This window comes from Haliaeetus albicilla, chromosome 18 (genome assembly GCF_947461875.1).
Source record: "Haliaeetus albicilla chromosome 18, bHalAlb1.1, whole genome shotgun sequence".
NCBI classification, from domain to species: Eukaryota; Metazoa; Chordata; class Aves; order Accipitriformes; family Accipitridae; genus Haliaeetus; species Haliaeetus albicilla.
The window spans coordinates 20,415,166-20,428,500 of record NC_091500.1 but is presented as its reverse complement, the minus strand read 5'-3'; the positions used below and the strand labels follow the sequence as shown (position 1 = coordinate 20,428,500).

The window sequence follows — 13,335 nt, the reverse complement described above, 5'->3', positions numbered from 1 at the left end:
TGAAAAATAGAAAAAAATAGAGTTTACATGCTGCGAAGTCATAAATAAGTCAATTAAAGAAAGGGAGGAATGTTAGCATGAGATATTTGACATAGTGTGTTACCTAGCAACTCTTAGTGAGATGGCATGGCTACATCTATAGTGGTAAATGGAAGGGACCTAGAACTGCTGTTTCAACCCAAGACCAGCAAGCTCACATCTGTACAGCTAAACTGTCTCTGTAAAGCAGGACAGCTACACCTGTATTGCTTATAGAGAATGATCTGGACCCATGCTGAGCCCCAAATCATATCTGAGAATTGCCTGGGAGAGTTTCAGTGGCCCAGGGTCAGCACCATGCTAGGGGACATGCTAACAATTTAACAGTGTAGGCATCTGTGCTCATAGGCTTGGACTAGTGCTCTCATCCCATTTCATTTTCTAGTTTAAATGCAGCTGACCGTTCTCCTTTTTAAAGCAAGGTGCTGTTCATCCCAACTTGCATAGTGCACACCAAAGTACGATACTTCCCTGTGTACAAACTAAACCTCAGAAAGCTTGTGCCACTTAAAAATAGTTTTGTTTGAAAACAATAATATCATAATCTGTAGGAAGACAGAGGCAGGAGGAAGAGAGGCTGAGGGATTTAGAATAAGAGGAAGCAGGCTCTGGGGCAAGGGGGCAGTTCAGGAACAGGTTGGTTCATTGCTCCCCATACAACCTGGACTGCAGAAAGTGAGGGGGAGAGGACAGGAGTCACAGATATGCCCTAGCTTATCTGAGAGACTAGTTGTCGTGGTTTAACCCCAGCCAGCAACTAAGCACCACGCAGCCGCTCACTCACTCCCCCCCCATCCAGTGGGATGGGGGAGAAAATCGGGAAAAGAAGTAAAACCCGTGGGTTGAGATAAGAACGGTTTAATAGAACAGAAAAGAAGAAACTAATAATGATAATGATAACACTAATAAAATGACAACAGTAGTAATAAAAGGATTGAAATGTCCAAATGATGCGCAGGGCAATTGCTCACCACCCGCCGACCGACACCCAGCCAGTCCCCCAGCGGTGAATCCCCGCCCCCCACTTCCCAGTTCCTAAACTAGATGGGACGTCCCATGGTATGGAATACACTGTTGGCCAGTTTGGGTCAGGTGCCCTGGCTGGGCATGAGAAGCTGAAAAATCCTTGACTTTAGTCTAAACACTACTGAGCAACAACTGAAAACATCAGTGTTATCAACATTCTTCACATACTGATCTCAAAACATAGCACTGTACCAGCTACTAGGAAGACAGTTAACTACATCCCAGCTGAAACCAGGACAGTTGCACCCACTGGGTGAGACTAATCAGGTTTTACATCTGAAAACTAAACAGTTAATAGAAATGCCTCAGAAAGCAATACTTTTTTTAGCAGGTGTACAGATGGATATGCTTGTAGATGATGACATTTTCATAAAAAAACCTGAATGAAGAATTTCTGCCTTGACTAATGATTTAATGCTTTCTACATATTAAATCAATTTAATTATCACCTACTTATTGGTATTTTGGTGCATTATCTTTTTGCAATAGATCTTTCTATTCTGGCACTATGATTTATTAGAAAATTCTAAGACCTTTCAGGTCCTCTAAACAGACATTTCCAACAGACAGCTTCTGAGGTTATGATTAATTCATTTTTCCTCTGACAGCAGATTCACCAAGAAAACATATGTCAAGGATGAGCCTTTGCTTTAATATTTTTTATCCTATAGTAACCAAAAGCTATTACAAAGTAAACATATTACTTCATTTTTATATCAGTTTAATTCCTTATATATGAAGATAAAAGACAACAAGGGAAATTCAACACCGGTATATGCTGATATAACATCTTGCATACATTGAATGGGTGTGTGGAACTGCAGAGAGTTATGGCAGAGTTAAATCTGCCTTCATGTGTGCTTGCTGTTGAGCAGCCATTTTAAATACAGATGATACCAAGGCATCTTGGCAGCCATTTAGGAAAGAAGTTTGTCATTCCTTTCCTTCTGAAACTGAAAGGGTTGTAAGTGATGGTATCATACACAGACAAAAATGCCAACTCAGATGCAAGCAGAGGTAAATGCTAATTTTCGGTGTGGGTATTAGAAAGCTTAACTGTGAATATGCTGTGGGGTCTTTCATACTTAACAGCTCCAGATTTGGGCTACTGGTTTGCTGCCCTGTTAAAGAGCATGCATTTTGCCAGCCTCACCACCTCAGAAATGGCCTCAAAAGATATCATGACCTGAACAGTGTCGGGCTGGCTCCCTGTAAATGTGACAGGTCTCCTGGGGACATTGGTGGTTTTAAGCAAAGAAGACATTACTCCTTCAGTGTCAGTGTCCCCGTGCCCGGAGGCAGCCAAGGACCCTAGATGGAACTAGAATGATCTTTAGTTTTAGTTCCATCTTTTAGTTTTAGTTCCATCTTTAAGACCTTTACGATCCCTTCCAAGCCAAACCATTCTATGACCTGGGGCTGCCAGAGGCCTTTTGGAAGAGAAACGAAGGAGTTATGTGGTCAATATAGATATGGTGGCATTTCAAAAGGTTGAATGTGTTAAATCCCAATGAACTGGACAAATTCCAGATCACTTAGTTTTGCAGAATTACTTTTGATATCTTTAGGTGTACTGAGTATGCTGCACAATCAAATCAAAACTTGGTCCAGCACTCATCTGCAAAAATACAAGAAAATAAGAATTTACAGACAAAGTAGGTAACACCATCCAGCTCATGGTCTGGTCCTACAGTGGCTAGGAGACAATGACCAGGGAAAGGGTTTAAAAAATGAGCCAACATGCAGTGATTCTCCCCTGCTAACCTTGCCAGCTTTTAGGTTTCTTGTTTGTGACACTTTGTCTTCTGCATCTTCACTGTCCTGCCTGTTTCTGGTTAATATGACCAAATACATTACAGCCTCCTGAAACAGCAAAGTCAGGGTATAGCTACACCAAGCATAGTGCTGGCAGAGGTGTGAGCTGATAAATCCACACATAGTTAAATGTAGTTCTAAATTTGACCTTAAATCCCTTTGAAAATGTGACTTAATCTCCTACATCATGTAAGTGCTTTTAAAATGTTTACATGTTCTCCTTTATAATATTATTTGTACTTTTGATGTTTAACTGTGCATTACAGAAATTGTTATTGTGATCTTTCATTTTTACATCATGTAAAGGTATGGCACATTCCCAATCTCTATGTTATTTATGTTTGGACCTTAAACTGTTTGTTGCTTTTACTTGGAATACATTTAAACTGGGCATTTCTGTATTGACTAGTTATAGGCAACTGTAAAACTACAGGGACTTGGTGAAGCAAGCAAATATCCAGACTCAACAATATTACTATGCATGGGAGTAAAGAGGCTTACTAACAAAAGAGAGGTGGGCTACACTATTATTCTTTGACTAAACAGTGGATAGCTGTTTACAAAATATGGTGCAGCTCTTCTCTACTGATTTATAGTTCTCAAATAGCCACAGGGGAATTGCTTATTACACAGAATTCATAACATTACCTCTACAGTGGTACCACCATAATTGATTTTGGGGTTACCAACAATACTCTAATTAGTAAATGTGAAACTTTTTTTGGCCATTGGTAGGGATCAAAGTTATAGTTTAGGCACTTAAGGTAACAGCTTTCATCCATGAATTTCTCTTTCCATTCTTCTGACTTGACATAGTTATGTACAATATGTTGCAATTTAAAAACAAGCCAAGCTTTATACTGAAATGTACTAACAAGACCAGTGCATTTTAGATGAAAGAGGTACTTTTTCCCTCTGATTAAAGCTGGTAAGGCTTCAGCTGGGAGAGGAGGTAAAGAATGGGGTCCAATTTTGCATTTCAAGAAATACTGAAAGAGTCTGGAAGAGACTGACAGGAACAATCAGGAAATACAATTTGTGGGGGAAAAAAATGCAGGAATAGGATTTGAGTCCAGAAAAGGTAAGACTGTGAAGAGAAGAGTTACTTTATTCAGAATGTAAGGCAGCAGAAACTTATAAATGTTGAATTGCTTCCCTGGGCTAACAGAGAAGGCAGAAAAACTGGATTCATTTTCTACAAAGATTTTGCTAGATATTAGCAAAAATCTTCCTGCCTATTTGTGTAGTGAGCCATGCTGAAGCTGAGAAATGTTATTCATTGTTGATAAATACAACGTGTTATACCAACCCATGCCTATGTACAGCATGCAATCCTACTTTGGTATTGAGAGAGGGAAGAGAGGTCTGTTGAGGTCCCTTCTAGCCCTTCAGTTGTTTGATTTAAAGAACAAAACCTTCTCTTTACGTACCTTCGATGTGAAGCATAATTTCCAGTAATATGCCCAGAGCCATCACACCCAGGGGTGGGACACCTAGAATAATAATGGAAGAGATATGGAGCAGTGTTACTGACAGGAAAGATATAACTGCCCATTAAAAAATATTTATTGGCTCAGTCCTTGCTTCCACAGGTGCCAGCCCTGGGGACCAGCCATTGCTAAACCCGAGCTTAATTCCACACCGAGGACAAGCATACTTTTTTCATTCATAAAATGTTTTTCTTTGCTATTCCTCACTTGCCCACTCAAATGCTTTCTGGATATCTCCAGTATTGGCAGATTAGTGGAGATTTCCAGCAGCAGCCTGACATGCCCGCACCACCAGGAATGAGTAGGGTTCACAGCAAATGGAATATCCCCATGGTGTATGCTTAGGTAATGGCTAACATTACAGCGAGCTGTTTTGTTTTCCATCAGAGCTATTGCTCTAATCCCACTGCAGTGTCATGAGGTCGCAGCATGGAGAGACCCCTCCACCTCTCCATGAAGCGAAGGAAATGCCTAAGGAAAAGGAAATGTGTAGACGGGGAAGTAATGCTGGCCTCTTGCGGAGAAATGGTAACCCACCCAAAGACTCCTAAACACCAAGCTACAGCACCAGACAGAGAAGTCACTGAGACAGCCGTCAGTGGAATTTCTATCAGTGGAATGACATTAGAGTCATCAAAGAAAATGGATGGGTTTTTTTACATTGCAAAGATGATTGCGATCACCACAGAATAAGCTAAATTAGAATGCTAAGTAAAACCATTAGCTGGTATTTGAACTGCTACACTAAATCACAGAAAAGACAAAGGAAGAATTAATTTATATTCATTTTACTGAACAGACGAATGCTAAATGAATTCCAAAAAGTCACTTTTCTTAAGCCTGAGTTTTGAATTTTAGCCATGCTTTAAAGCTTCATTTGAAGAAAGCATTCAAATTCAAAAAAAGCATGCGCACAAATTCAGATGTTGCATTCTGAAACATCAGATTTTCATAACATTGAATTCTTTCACTATTTGAATCCAGAGTTCGTGCAGACTTTGGCTTTTACCCTTTAGTTACATGTGTGCTTTCCTCAAAGTTGGTCCATACCGGTAAGCTTTTGTTTCACAAAAGTTTCTGCACAGACTTAAAAGTTTCTTAAAGTCAGGAATTAAGCAACCCAGAACTCAGTGCAATGGGGCTGTCATGTTCCATTAAGCTGAATTTTAGCTTTTTAAAGCTAGTAAGCATTACCTACTTCTGAGGAGCTCAGCAGGGCCGAACTTCAAACATGATTAACGCAACCTTGAAAGAGATAAATTAAACTGGAATTTGTTAAATGGAGTTCTTACATGGTCTTCATCTGGACGAGTTCAGTTATTCTACAGAAAACATTAAAATATGGTAGCACTTCAGGATGTAAGCCGGTAAAACCTCTGGTGTTCACTACGTCACTGAAGTTCCTTTTCTATGTAACAAACAGCCTGTGTGCTTTGGACAAGAAGTCTGATCAACACTCTTAAAGACAATTCTCCTTTTCTCTTGCTTTACGACTTTGCACAGGACCAAGGATAAGACCATGATCTTGACTAGAAGGTATAAGTATTACTGTGACTCTTAAGATATTAAAGACCAATATACAGGTTGATGTAACACATCAATCTTTCTGCTTGTAGAAAGATAAAACCCCTAATTTTTGCATAGTTTCTTCTGACACAAATTAGGTAAAAATATGGCCCTTGGTGAAGAAGTCACAGCTCAGTCTGTGTGGCCCTTACCATTCATTCTTTTCTATGGCTGCACAAACTTTGGCTTTTTCTTTAAGTTAAAAAATAAATGGTTAGGGGGTCTTATATAAAGGGTCTTATATTTTAAATATTTCATACTTAAATATTTAGATGTTCTCACTATTTATTTTTATTTTTTGGCAAATGTTTTGAGATCTGCAGAGAGACAATCTCTTGCTTCATGTGTTTTCTTAATGCTGTATATCTTAAGTGATCTACAATGCCTACTTCCTTCTTCCATGAAGATCAGCTGCATCACTGAAGCCTGACTGAAGCCTCTAAAGATGTTGAATCAAAGATATGGGAATAAGAATTAATTAAAGGAATTGACTAAACTTTGGCTACAAATGTCCATGGCATTTAAATGAATAAAGGAGAACAAGGAACTGTGAGACTGTTCCTCTGCAGTCTGTCTGAGGTACTACAAGGATCCTTTCTTTATGAACCCATGCTATTGGATGCCACCATTTTCCTCTGCAGACTTTTCAATCCTTTTGAGAATAAGCTGTTATCAAAACTTAACAATGTTTTTTCTCATCTTTTTTCAAGACTTTTGCTACAGGCAGGCATGATTAATAGTGTCTTAACAAACAGGGTTTATAAGATGCCCCAGTATATCCAATCAATCAGTCTTAAATTTAGACCATTAACCTCAACCATTTGGACAGTCTTACACAATTTAAAAACTACCTTATTTCTGTGTCATTTAAAAAGAAAAAAATCCTAAGCAACTGAAACTAAAGAAGAAATCATCCTGCTGTAAATTGAACTGAGAATCTTCACAAAGGGCTTTATACAGTTCACATCAGTTTAAAACCATACTTTTGATTAAACCAGCAGTGATTTTTTTATGTAGGCAAGGATTTAGAAAGACCTTTCAAATTTTGATTTTGGCACTATAATATTTGTTTTCAAGTCTCATAAGCTTATATTGACCTAAATGTAACAGATGAAATAAGAGTTTAGTGCAGTTGCTAAGAACATTTTAAAACCCTGGAACATTTCTATTTACTGCTGTTTCCATTCTACAGAAAGTGCTTATAACCACTGTGAAATACAGGATGCAGATATACAGTAGTCTGTTTCAACTATGAAGTTATTACAATGTTTATTTGCTTTCCTAAGCAGATTAGATAAGGAGACAACTACAAGTCCTTGTACCACTGGAATTGTGAGTCTGTATTTTCAGAATGTCTGATCATACACAGGACTTGCATATACGCTACTACTTTACTATCAACTGCTACCTATACATATTTGACTTAACCAATCATATGTACATGCAACAATGCCAGAAAAATGTATGCACAGTTGCTTGTAAGAGGCAAGTGATGTGAAACCCTTTGAAAATGAATATCAGAGTAAGTGGAAAACGAGATAAACAGTTTCCTCACTTACTTAAATTGAATGTAATTTGGCAGGATCAAAAGCTTATTTGTAGACTCTACATAATAGCTTATTGCAGCAAAGGGAAATACTTTAGTACTGTAAAGAGTGAGGTGACAAAAGGAATTCACCCTGTAAAGAGTGACGTTTGGAACATATAACACTAGCACTTTACCACAAATTCAGGGCATCCAGTAAAAGAAAGAGCTTGTCAGTGAAGGGGAATGCAGTTAGCACCGCCTTGATGTCCCATTCATTTCACAGAACATCCCAGAGAAGCTTTGTGGGGAACCTAAGCATAAGCAGAAAGCAGGACAGGCAGAAGAACAGCAACAGCTGTGGCAGCTGGATTCAGTACTGGGCATAGATTCAATAGCAGGAATGAAAAAAAAGTGAGAGCCAAACCGAGAGAAATACACTTAAGCCCCACTACCCATTCTTCACCGGGGAAAGGACTGAAGGTGTGCAGCAATTAAAAAAGACTTTTGGCAGCTTGAAGGAACCTAGGGAGGTTCCTGAGACTGTGAAGGAAATGGATGCAATGCCCAAATGGGCTGTGGGACGGTTTTTCCAAATGCCAATGGTTCAAAGTCTTGCTGCAAGCTCAGCTCAGAAAAGAAAAAAACCAGCTCACATCAGCATAGCAGACTACAAATAAGATCCACATTTAAACCTATATTCCTAGACTTTTATCTAGGTCTACAGGAGCTAGATAAGCTTACATGTAGCTTACATATTTAGATTTATAGCTCAACTAGCATAAGATCAAATAGGATGTTACACAAAGATGCAAAGACAGAACTGAGGTAGTTTTGTCCTCATTATTGCATATAGCTTTGGTTGACATACTTCTAAAATTTATTTGAAAACATAAATTATCTCTAAAACATACCAACAAAACAAAGATATAGTAATCTGCAATATAATGAAAACACTTTGCTTTTTTTTTTCCTTCTAGAGATTTTTACCACAAAATGACAATGGCTTTTTGGAATCAGAAGGATTGCCCTTCCCTAGGGAGGAGGCAGCGCTCATGGAAGCTTTTGCAGCGCACACAGCCTGACCACAGCTCAGCACCTGCGCCGAGGCTTGGGCCCAGGCTCAGGCTCAGGCTTCCTCTTTCTTTCTCTGAGAAACCCTCAGTTCAGATTCAGCAACACAGTGAATTCTATTTCTATCTCAGTAAAATCTTGTCTTTAAGGTTTGACCAGTTTATATCTATAAATCCAAACGGAAGCCTTGGATCTAGAATTATACAAGCCCAAATTCAGCACACCACGCAAATAAAAGTCAGGTCACTGTAACACATGGTTGCATCTTTTGCTAAGTAGGGTGACAATGTTTAACTTAATCATCAGGGACAGTTTTAGCAACTATAACCAATATAACTTCTTCTCTTCTCTCTGTCTCTTGCCCCTTCAATCACCCTTGGCCCCTTCTATGTCCTGCACCAAGCTCTCTCCCTCTGCACACTTCAGCCTCGCTGCTCTTACCACTACAGCCTGGTTTTCACTAAGGAAAGGGCATGTTATTAAGTTAGGCTGTAGTTTTCCCAGGAATTGGCAGGTTTGTATGTTATCCCTGCACTTTTTTTAGCTATCGCTCTTGGGGGATTAACAATAGCACTCAGTGGACACTCTAGAAATAAAGAAATAGTAACAGTCACTAATAAAGGTGAAGAGCATTGCCAGTTCTCATTATGGAAAACTGCTTCGACATTTTATTTTTGTGCTGAGGAAATCTGCTCCCATGGAACTGAATCAAGCCATTAATTTCTCTCACACTGGCCATGCCAAGAGCCATCAGATAGTAGTCCTTTCTAGGACTCACCAACTATCCTGGGATTCAATTGCAACAGGTTGCTACAAAATGCCTTTCATGACCTGTTATTAGTAAGCTTGCGTATCAGCTCTAAAGACTGATGTCAATTTTATTGTTTAGTTTATAGCACTTAGTACCTACTATGTTGTGGATCCAATCTTCCCTTAAGTAAATGAACACACATATAAATAATATAGTCTACCAGACAGAATATGTATCCTATAAATTACTAATTAAATATTTAAAGCAGATGTAGCTAGCAACCCAAAAGAAAAATCATACTGAATTGAATGGGGGAGTAAACAAGTAAGTTGTGCAAAATTTCGAATGGTTCTTCAGAATGTTCCACACAGCAAAAGAACTGGGACTTAAAAGAAAATTGTATCTTTCCCATAGTTTTATTTTGACCATGCTGTCAATCTCTATAGTAGAGGTGTGATTTTCTGTTGAAGGTTCAGAAAGGCTAGAGAAATATAATTGTTTCCTGTGGGATTTTTTCATAGAAGAATGTAGAACTTTTTATTTTTTGGTAGTTGCCATGTATTTGAGATTCTATTTTATTTGACTGAATCGCCATGAATGGAATTCATAGGTTGGAAGGCTGGAAAACAGACATAATAATACTTTGCATTTCTATGTTTCATCTGAAGATCTGAAAGTATTTTACAAACATTAATGGATAAAATCTCACAATACTGCTTGGAAAAGGGGAAGAATTTGGCAGAGGAACACTGGGGCAGAGAGAGGCTAAATGACTTTACACAGAAGAGGAAAACAGGCTAGAAGTAGCAACTCATTCACTGCTCTGTATGCAGCTATAGAGCCATGTCTTCTGAAACTACATGTAGATTCCTAAACAAAATATTGTGGGGTTTTTTTTCTAGTCAGATAGTCCAGAAACAAAAGGTTACAAAAGTAAATCTGTAAAGATACTATGTTTGCAGTTCCCTGAATTGGTTATGTGAGGAAGGAGAAAAAAAGTGGGGAAGAAAGAGAAGGGACGAGAAGAAGCTTTGTCAAATTAAGAAATGGAGTTTTCTGTAAGGTATCGTAAGTTTATTGTATGTCTATGCCTCTATGAATTTGAGTGCTTGTCAAAAAACAACAAGTTTGCAGCTCTTGACAAACAAGTCCCCATTTAAACTATTTAAGAGGCCAAGAGAGAGAACAAGTTTTCCTCCAGTTCCTTCCTATGCCACTCACCACTAACCTGCAGGGAGCACTCCAGGGTGACAAGGGAGATCACCGACACAGCTGTATGGTCCTCAGCGGAGGTTTTTTGGCCACAGGTGTGTCAGTAACACTCAGGGTTGTAGTTATTGTTATGAAAACACCTATTTAGCAGGAACTGGACAGAAACCAGCAACTCGTTTTGCCTTTACCTTTCTGAGCAGTCAGAGAAATGCCTCACAGCCATTACTGTTCTAGCCAGCTCCGTGAAAGCAATCTGGACGTGTAAATCTCTAAATCTTATTTTCAGTCCTAGGTATTTTGGTAGATTGTCAAGCTCTAATTAAGTATGTGAAGTGGGAATGCTGCTGATCCTTTTCCTCATGAAGACACAGAAGAAAAGCTGTTGTCTGTCCTAATTCCAGTAGGAACACAGATGCTTTTCCACTTTTAGCCCGTTGTCTTTTATGGTCTATTTTTTTGCCATAGTATTTGACTTCTGAATTCCTGAAGTGTTGATATTTTCTTTTGATGCCAGACAAAACCCCGCTACCTACACAACCTTTCTGTGAATTTGCAATGAAAAACTGTTTTGTTAGGATGGATTTATTTTCTCTTAATTTCCCTCAGTGAAGCTGCACATCTACATACTTCTTCACTCTTCACTCTTTTACTTTCTATCCATACTCCTCTCCAGCATTTGTCTTCCACATTCTTCTCCTTCCTTTTCCAGATCCTTTTCCTTCCTCATTTTCATCTCTTGTCACTTTTAAATTTTCTCTCTCTCCCTTTTGCTTCTTTTTTCTCTGTCCCCTTTGGCTGATGTCTTCATTCTCTGTTCCTCCCTCATCCTTTCCTCCTTTCATGATCTCTAATAACCTTGAAGTCGACAGTTCTTTCTTCTTTCCTCCTCTTTGCTGTTTCTTTCCATTATCTCTTCTTTCATCACCCTTCTTGTCCTCCTGCCCTTTTCTCCCAGCTGATTTTATCTTTCCCACAGTCTGTATTACTTGTGGTCCTCTCACATTGCTGATGTGACTGGGTACACATTGCGTCCTTGTGTCAGGGGAGAAAACGCTGTGTGTTGTGAAACCATAACATAGAATTTCTTGGCTGCCAAGACACAGTGAGTCATTTTAAGTATCTTGCTCTCTTTTATTTTCATTAAAGTCCTTGTAAGCTTTATCACTGGCTTCAAAAGGAGCAGAACCAGGCTAGCACTGAGCACTTCTGAAAATTGCATTCAGAGTTCATTTGAATTGGTTCAACAGGCAACATAAACTCTGTGGGACAGGTATGCAGATAATGAATATTTCAGTGGATCTTCAGTCTATGGTTTCATGTTCAAGGCTAAACCTATGTCCTAGTCCTCACAAATATACCTACAAAAGCATGTGAACTCAGAGCCTTATAAATATCAAAGGTTCACAAAGATGCATTGGAAGCCAAAAATAAAAAAAGAAGATAAATTTAGATTCATATGCTAATTATGTCCCTGTACTCAGCCTAACTAGAAGGAGTACTTAATCACACAAATTCAGTATTAGCAAAAGTGCTATATATTACTTTTTCATATATAAAATACTGCTGACATTTCTTAGCAGAATGCCACTGACATGACAGGCCTCACTGGAGGTAACAGGAAAATTTTAAACCCCAAACCACAGCAGATATAAAGGAAGAGGATTTGAGGAAATAACAAGAGCCAGCAAGAAAAAAATTGTGGTGGAATAGCAAATGAGTGAATTGAGAAAAATCTTCTTCTATCTTGTCAGTTGCTTTTTGGCGTTGGATCCAGTGCAGTTCCAGTAGGAATGGGCAGGAGATCAGGGAATCCAGGCAAGGATCACTCCTGGTGGGGCGTTACTGAGCCTTCTCAGAAGACACTGGGAGAACTGCAGGTGGGAGATTGGAAAGAAGTGTAGAATGGAAGGATTTGTTGTTACCACTTTCACTGTACAGTCTTTCTATCCATGAGGGAATGATGCCAGGCCTATGGAGCTAGTCCAGGCATGAGACTAAAATAATTTTGGCTCAAAGGCTTCGTGGAGTAACTTCAGGCTCCTCTATCTCCGATGAGAGATTGCTCTGTCTCTCTCCTCGCCTCTAAAAATCCCCAGCAGTTGAATGGTTCTAAACTGGGGATGGCTGACTGCATACTCTTCTCCTTAAGTAGAATTTAATTAATTCCCTGACTTTCTGCATGTACAGTTTTTCTGTCCTTAGCTGCTGGCATTATCTGTATTGCATTCCTGCATTTTTTTAACTGTGTGGGGGTGCGAAAGAACATGATATGTTTTTCAATTACACTGAAAGCCATTTTCCTATGAGCAGACTAAAATGCATCATGCTGGCATTTAAAATAACTGCTGTGCACTCGAATGCACAGATACACATGATGCGTTTAAATTAATTATATTGCTTTAAAAAAAAAATTCCTGTGCCTTCAGTTACCACCTCTGCATGCTGCCTGTTTTGCTAGCAGTCAGGACTTCCCAGCTTCCCAGCAGCAAGTGCCATGACGTGCTGCCCGCTGTTCTCACATCTAGCACCAGCATATACCGCCTAACATGCCAGTTGCCAAAGGCATGGTATGTGCCTAATGTGAAATAGCTTCTGTGCACTACCCAGGGGGTGCTCCGTTCACAGAAGCTGCCAGGGGGAAGCTGTGAATCAGCTCTCTCCCTGGGCACCTTGCCCACGCTTTCTCTCCTGCCAGCATCGCCTGCCTCGGAGGCAGCACCGGCCAGCTGCAGATCCCCTCCCCGCAGCAGAGAGCACTTCCTGGCACCAGGGATGAATCAGTTCCAACATATGCAAATTCAAATGTTCATTTCCAAACACCTCAGCCTTTGAAAAAA

At 39.4% G+C, this 13,335-nt stretch overlaps 1 protein-coding gene across 15 annotated transcripts in view; it reads right to left on the bottom strand.

Moving 5' to 3' along the window:
* Nucleotides 1-13,335, bottom strand: part of MYT1L (myelin transcription factor 1 like) — a 314,756-nt gene that overhangs the window by 30,678 nt on the left and 270,743 nt on the right. For all 15 annotated transcript variants that reach the window (XM_069805876.1, XM_069805877.1, XM_069805880.1 and 12 more), the window contains one exon: nt 4,311-4,373. In XM_069805876.1, the coding sequence (XP_069661977.1) occupies nt 4,311-4,373 (63 nt within the window). The remainder of the gene's footprint in view (nt 1-4,310; nt 4,374-13,335) is intronic.